General features: G+C 28.7%; 1 protein-coding gene across 4 annotated transcripts in view; it reads right to left on the bottom strand.

The window, feature by feature from the left end:
* Window positions 1-619: 619 nt before the first annotated feature.
* Window positions 620-8,022, bottom strand: part of LOC126745679 (probable nuclear hormone receptor HR38) — a 207,149-nt gene continuing 199,746 nt past the window's right edge. For 2 of the 4 annotated variants that reach the window (XM_050453643.1, XM_050453645.1), the window contains exon 10: window positions 622-4,910. In XM_050453643.1, coding sequence (XP_050309600.1) covers window positions 4,654-4,910 — 257 coding nt within the window. In that variant the 3' untranslated portion in view covers window positions 622-4,653. Of the gene's footprint in view, window positions 4,911-8,022 lie in introns of all 4 variants that reach the window. The other 2 variants (XM_050453642.1, XM_050453644.1) reach the window with 2 other exon arrangements.

The raw sequence follows: 8,022 nt of genomic DNA, 5'->3' as shown, positions 1-8,022 counted from the left end.
TTTTTTTTTTCCAGGATTTTTTTTTTGAACCACGAAAATTTCGATAATTAATTTTTTTCGGAAATTTTAGAATGAATTTGCTATAAAAAATTCAAAACAAAAAATTTCTGGATTTTTTTCTGAACGACTAAATTCCCGAAAAATTTCCAGTTAGAAAAAAGCTTCTTATGAAATTCCCTACAGGAAAAAAATTCCTATAGGAATTTGGTGCTATTCTAAAAAATTCCCGAACGAAAAACATTCGAAAAAAATTCTGCACAAAAACCTTTTTTTCAGAAATTCATTCGGCCAGGAATTTTTTTTTCGGAAAATTTGTTATTTAAAACAATTTTTTTTCCAAGAATTGTTTTTTTGGGAAATTTTTGTTGTGGAAATATTTTTTTTCAGGAATTTTTGAATACAGGAAATTTTTTTTTGATCTACTTTTTCTTTAAAGAATATTTTCCTTATGGAACTTTTATTTTTTAGGAATTTCCAGAATTTAATTAGATCTCGCATCACTAAGGAATTTTTAAAAAAAGAATTTTCCTGACCAAAAAATTTAGGAAAAAAATTTTTGAATAAAGAAATTCCCAAGAAATTTTCAGTAAAAAAAAGGTCCTTATGAAATTCCCTACAGAAAACAATTTCTTACAGGAATTTGGCCCTATTCTTAAAAATTTCCGATCCAAAAACACTCCAAAAAAAAATTTTGCATAAAAATTTTTTTTTCGGAAAAATTTTTTATTTAAAATAATTTTTTTTCAAGAATTTTTTAGTCCAGGAATTTTTATATTAAAGAATTTTTTTTTGGGACATTTTTGTTGTGGAATTTTTTTTTCAGGAATTCTTGCATTCTGGATTTTTATTTTAATGATTTTTTTCATTAATGAATATTTTTGGTATGGAATTTTTATTTTCCGGAAATTTCGAGAAGTTCTTTGTTAAATTTTTTTTTAATCTTAGAAATTATTTTGTTTGTGGATTTTTTATTGCAGGATTATTTTATTTGGGAATTCCCAATGCTTCGTGTTTTTTTTGCGATTTTTTTAAGAATTTACTAATTTTTTCCAGGCATATATTTTCGTCAGAAATTCGTTAGTTCAAGATTTTTTACATTCTGAAATTTTTTTTTTCGAAAAATTTTTTATTCTACAATTTATTTTTGGAAAATTTTTTCTATCAAAATTTTATTCCTACATTTTTGTATATTAAAATTGTACTAAATTGCAAGTCTTATGCGTGGCGAAAAACCTGGCATTACTAAAGAATTTTTAATGTTTTTCATTGTTAATTTAAAAATTGCATTAAATAATATCGAATTCCAGAACAAAAATATTCTTAGAAAAAATATTCTAAATGAAGAAATTCCCGCAAAAAAAATTGTTTAACAAAAAAATTCCCGTAAAAAAAATTCCAGAAACAAAGATTTGGAAAAGAAAAATCCTGAAATTTTATAACAAACGACGAACTTTCCGAAAAATAATTTTTTTTTCGGCAATTTTAAAGAAATTCTGGAACAAGGAAATTTCTAAAAAAAAAATTCCCAAAAAAAAATTTAGAAAAAAAATTTCTGATTAAAGAAATTCCGGGATGGAAAAATTCCCGAAAATAATAATAATAATAATAATAATAATAATTCCTGCAGCAAAATATTCTTGATTAAAAAATATCCTATGAAAACAGTTTTCTATGAAATTCCTTACAGGAATTTGCTCTAAAAAATTCCCAAACCAAAAACACTCGAAAAAAAATTTCATGCACAAAATTTTTTTTTCCAGGAATTTTTTGATCCAATGATTTTTTTCAGGAATTTTTTTGGTGGAGTAAACACATTTTATTACTGGAATTTATTTTTTCCAGACTTTTTTTTCCGGAAATTTGTTCGTTCTGGAATTTTTTAGTCCAGGAACTTTCATATTAAAAAATTTTTTTTTCGGGACTCTTGAGTAAAGAAATTTCAGAATGGAAAAATTCCCGAAAATAAAAATTTTATTTATTAACATTACTGGTATTATTATTTAAAAAACTGCTAAATATAACAATTTCCAGACGAAAAAATTCCTGGATTTTTTTTAATTCTGAAGAAATTGACGCAAACAAAGAAACTCATTAAAAAAATAATTTTTAAACAAATAAATTACGAAAAAACGAAATTTCCTGCACGAAAAAATTCCTGTGACAAAAAAACTCTTGAAAACTCGAAAAAAAAAATCCCGAAAAAATCAAGCACGCACAAGACGGTTTTAGTACAAATTTTTACGTAGTACAAAAATCCATTAATATTTTGTACTATTTGCCACTTTTTTGTTCATGTTTATTTTATCCATGTAGACTCATTTTTTGAACTAAAAAAATTGAAATTAAAAAATTACATTTTTTCCAAGCATTTCGGGTAAAAATCAACATTTTTTTATTCATTTCCATGCTTAATTCAGTCATATATAAAATCTTGATTCGGTTCAACACATTACATATAATTATTAAAATATGAGATAATTAAAAAGGCTTTTGAGAACATTCATTTTGGTTTAGGCATACATCCTTTACCGAAAATGATTCAGGTAATAATATATATGAATCAGAAAAGTTACATGATGAATCCTTTTTTGTTATCACAACTTCGCTCTTTCTATTGCAAGTAAACAATATCAGAGTCTCACTCACTCTATATAATATCAGTCCAACATAAAAAAAAACCTTTCTACTATATGTGGGTCTTTTACTCTTTGTATATTTTAAATTAAACCAGATCATCCTGTACATAAAATATATAAAAAAAACAAAAAAGGACAGTTATTTTTCCTTTACACAAACGCACTAACAAAATATATGTTCATTTACATTTTTGTCGCATCAATAACATTATTATTTACAAAAAAATCGTGTGCCTTGACTAGGGATATCGCATTTGTTTTTTGTGGTAACATTCAAAAATAAACTTGCTAATAAAGTCTATTCGTAATAAAAAAACAAAATATACAAACTTAAGAATTAAAAACAAAAAGGTTCTGCTTCCGAGTATTGTTCATCAGGTTTCTTACACCGTCTTTTTACACGTCATTAGTTTATATATATATAGGAAGTCCCAAAAAATATACACGTTAAGGACCTTTTTTGACTGATTATTCAGGATATACTGGTATTGCGTGCACATTTAAGAAATCTTAATCAGAGAAATATGGCACAAATTTTATATATGTATATATTTTTTGGAACGTCCTCACTATACTATCCAGGACAAACAAAGATATATATAGTGATAAAATGCTTAATAGTGCTAAGAATATTATATTATTATATATAATAGTAAGTATAACAACATTTATAAAAAAGTAATGGCTACCTCTTCAGTAGCGGATACAAAGTTAAAAATTAAACGAACCTATTTTTTATCCTACACGTCTAAAGTAGCGTTATTTTTTATTTCTTTTGACACGACATATATGAAAATATTAGAAAAATACGACAGCATGATAAATCTCTCGTCTCTTACTCGCCCATTCTACTATAAGTTGAATTCTCTCATAAAAAGAGAGAGAGAGGATATAAGAAGGGGGGTGAGGAGGGATTTTTTTTTTTGTAAATTTAAATCAAGGTAAAAAATTATTACACTTACGTGCTTAGGTCTAACTTGGTGCAACATCAAAAATAGCCGAATTAAAGGAGTCGTTTGTCAACGAGTTTCAAGTAAATGGTCGAGAAACTGATTATTATTTAAAAAATACATAAAAATTTGTTTTTATATGATTTTTTGAAATGTTTAGTATTAGAGGGTTTTAATGTAAAAAATGGTGGATAAGTATGGGTTTACGATGTCTAATGGTCTTTTCTCACAACCCTAAGGATTGTATTAGTATTTTTTAATGGTAAGGATTCCTTAATTGCAATAATAATAAGCAATTATTTGATCTCTCCAAAACCTTTGACACTATTGACCATGAACAACTGCGTCAGAATCATGGCATAAGGAGTAATCGTGCTTCGTTAATAATCATATCTCTCTATAAATTATAGAAATAAAGCAAGAAGTGCCCTAGGGATCCATTGTTGGGTTTGTCCTCTTTTTATTGTATACAAACACTCTGAGCAAAGAATTTATATCTGGGAATGGGAAACAAGTACCTGTTTCTAAGGGTTTCAAACTTGAAGTGTCAATAATAATTGTCCATAGTCTGTTTTGTTTATATTTTGGAAAAACGTGGGTATTTTGTGCTAGGATTGTAAGAAAATATCATTGAATGTTTCATTCATAAATGTTCATTTTGTTCATTTAGGTGGTATTAAGTTAGGCCGTACTGGAATGTGCTTCAAAAAAATTTCACCAAAAACTTGAAACCCGTCGGCATAACTCACTAAAATTCAATATTTAAAAAATAAAACTCCTATCCTACTTATACAACGAATCACAAAGAACTTAGTTCATATCACGTTTGGAGATTTTATAATCCTAATTTAGGTGGTCGGACTTACCGGTGTTCCAAATAATATTTTCTCTTTGTAATACTTTGCCCACCCAGTACGTCCGACCCGGTCCAGTTTGGTTACGTATTTTGAGGGAACTCTCAAAGCGGATCAAAAGACCCAACCAAACTCGCCAAACCGAAAAACAACAACAAAAAAAAATTATAATATAGAAACGGAAAAAAAAACAATTATTTACTTATTATTATCTTAAAAAGGCAAGCTGGCTACGAACATTTTCTCTATAAGCGGGGGGGCCGGCACCAGGTCCTCCAGTTTGAGGTAAAATATCCTTTGGAGGCCCGCCACGCTCAGGGACCTCAATTCGGGCAGTTTGCCCAGTAACCTGCTGAAGTAGTGCGCTTTTCTTTGGGCTTCCGCGTTGTACGTTACGTGATCTCGTAGGGAGGATATGATCTTCATTTGGAGTTGCTCCACTTTGTGGGATTCTTTTAATCCATGACGTTCTGGAAAAAAAATAGAAATTTGAATGTTGTGTTTAAACTTGGTTAATATACAAGCTGCTTAAAGCTCAAAAAAAGATGTTTTTTGTACGGTTTAGCTTCCAGGGAGGCCCAAATTATCACCCTTATCCATTTTCAAGGACCTGGAAAAAATTCTTCCAGTACCCGTATGGATCACAAAAAGCTTTCAGACTTGCACAACTTATAAGCCCTTTATTCCTAAAAAAATTACTCTGATAACTATTGCCGTACTTGAGATTTTGTGAGTAAAGTAAAAAAGTAAAAAATGAGTTTCTTGGTTAATTTTTTTGTTTATTCAAAATATATTAAGCCTTAATGCTTGAGAAAAAATAACTTGTTTGCAGATGATACGACGATAACTTATTAACTTAAACTCAAAAACTCGAAAAAAAAAAATTTAAATAGAACCCACATGTTGGGCGCCAACTTTCTGGTTTATTGGCTTAGAAAAACTAACAAATTCGGTCAAATCTCTAATAAGATATGAAAATTTAACTTCGAAAACGTGGAAAAATTGATTGAACCAGAATTCATGGCAAAATTAAACAAACGAGACGTTCTGAAAAAAAAATAGAAATTTGAATTTTGTGTTTAAATTTGGTTAATATATAGGCTGCTTAAAGCTCAAAAAGAGATGTTTTTTTGTACGGTTTAGCTTCCAGGGAGGCCCAAATTATCACCCTTATCCATTTTCAAGGACCTGGAAAAAATTCTTCCAGTACCCGTATGGATCACAAAAAGCTTTCAGACTTGCACAACTTATAAGCCCTTTATTCCTAAAAATTTTACTCTGATAACTATTGCCGTTCTTGAGATTTTGTGAGTAAAGTAAAAAAGTAAAAAATGAGTTTCTTGGTTAATTTTTTTGTTTATTCAAAATATATTAAGCCTTAATGCTTGAGAAAAAATAACGTGTTTGCAGATGACACGACGATAACTTAATAGCTAAAACTTAAAAACACGGAAAAAAATATTTTAAATAGAGCCCACATGTTGGGCGCCAACTTTCCTCCTATTCCAAACTAAAAATTGAGAAACCGAAGGCAAAACATGGAATTTTCAATTTTATTTTGCTCGAAAATTATACGGATTTCCACTGGAAGTAAGATTCATAATTTAATCAAAAATTTCCTAAATGCTTGGCAAATATAAATAATTATTTGAAATCCTATATTTGTTGAAAAAATAATTACGTTCAATACATTGAAGGCATATAAAGTGACTGGAATAAAATGAGCAAATAACTTAAAAGGCCTGAATAAAACTTGGAAAATGATTTTCAATACGTAAATAATTGGAAAAGTTACCCTAGATGCCTGGAAAACGTGAAAAATTGCAACATGCATTTTTTATTGAAAACCACCAAATGTTGAGACGATTTTAAATACTTGGAATTTATTCAAAAGTATCCAGAGCTTGGAAAATGTAAATAGGTATTTGAAATCCCTGGAAAATTTAACGGATTTTAGCCAAAAAATAAATTAATATTATTTTACGTTCAGGCTTTTTTAAATCTTCCTTGTTCCCAGTTTCCAGACGTTTTGGATTATTTTTTTGGTCTTCCTGCTATTTGTAAATATTTTCCATGTTTTTCCCAGGTATTTGAAGTTACTTCTTACTATATTCCGGGAGTTTAGAGTAATTTGTGAATAAATAACTTACTGGCTTGGAAAAATTAACAAATTCGGTCAAATCCCTAATAAGATATGAAAAGTTAACTTCGAAAACATGGAAAAATTGATTGAACCAGAATTCATGGCAAAATTAAACAAACGAGACGTTCTGAAAAAAAAAATAGAAATTTGAATTTTGTGTTTAAATTTGGTTAATATATAGGCTGCTTAAAGCTCAAAAAGAGATGTTTTTTGTGCGGTTTAGCTTCCAGGGAGGCCCAAATTATCACCCTTATCCATTTTCAAGAACCTGGAAAAAATTCTTCCAGTACCCGTATGGATCACAAAAAGCTTTCAGACCTGTACAACGTATAAGCCTTTTATTCCTAAAAAATTTACTCCGATAGCTACTGTCGTTCTTGAGATTTTGTGATTAAAGTAAAAAAAAGTAAAAAATGAGTTTCTTGGTAAATTTTTTTGTTTATTCAAAATGTATTAAGCCTTAATGCTTGCTTAAGCCCTTTATTATGAATAATTATTTGAAATCCTATATTTGCTGAAAATAAATAATTACGTTCAATACATTAAAGGCATATAAAGTGACTGGAATAAAATGAGCAAATAACTTAAAAGGCCTGAATAAAACTTGGAAAATGATTTTCAATACGTAAGTAATTGGAAAAATTATCCTAAATGCCTGGAAAACGTGAAAAATTGCAACATGCATTTTTTATTGAAAACCATCAAATGTTAAGACGATTTTAAATGCCTAGAAAACCGATAAAATTAGCTCCAAAGTATACTTGGAATTTATTCAAAAGTATCCAGAGCTTGGAAAATGTAAATAGGTATTTGAAATCCCTGGAAAATTTAACGGATTTTAGCCAAAAAATAAATTAATATTATTTTACGTTCAGGCTTTTTTAAATCTTCCTTGTTCCCAGTTTCCAGACGTTTTGGATTATTTTTTTGGTCTTCCTGCTATTTGTAAATATTTTCCATGTTTTTCCCAGGTATTTGAAGTTACTTCTTACTATATTCCGGGAGTTTAGAGTAATTTGTGAATAAATAACTTACTGGCTTAGAAAAATTAACAAATTCGGTCAAATCCCTAATAAGATATGAAAAATTAACTTCGAAAACGTGGAAAAATTGATTGAACCAGAATTCATGGCAAAATTAAACAAACAAGACGTTCTGAAAAAAAAATAGAAATTTGAATTTTGTGTTTAAATTTGGTTAATATATAGGCTGCTTAAAGCTCAAAAAGAGATGTTTTTTGTGCGGTTTAGCTTCCAGAGAGGCCCAAATTATCACCCTTATCCATTTTCAAGGCCCTGGAATTCTTCCAGTACCCGTATGGATCACAAAAAGCTTTCAGACCTGTACAACTTAAAAGCCTTTTATTCCTAAAAATTTTACTCCGATAACTATTGCCGTTCTTGAGATTTTGTGAGTAAAGTAAAAAAGTAAAAAATGAG

Source organism: Anthonomus grandis, chromosome 16, assembly GCF_022605725.1.
Source record: "Anthonomus grandis grandis chromosome 16, icAntGran1.3, whole genome shotgun sequence".
Classification (NCBI taxonomy): Eukaryota; Metazoa; Arthropoda; class Insecta; order Coleoptera; family Curculionidae; genus Anthonomus; species Anthonomus grandis.
The sequence above is the reverse complement of the archived record's forward strand: the minus strand, read 5'-3'. Positions and strand labels throughout refer to the sequence as shown.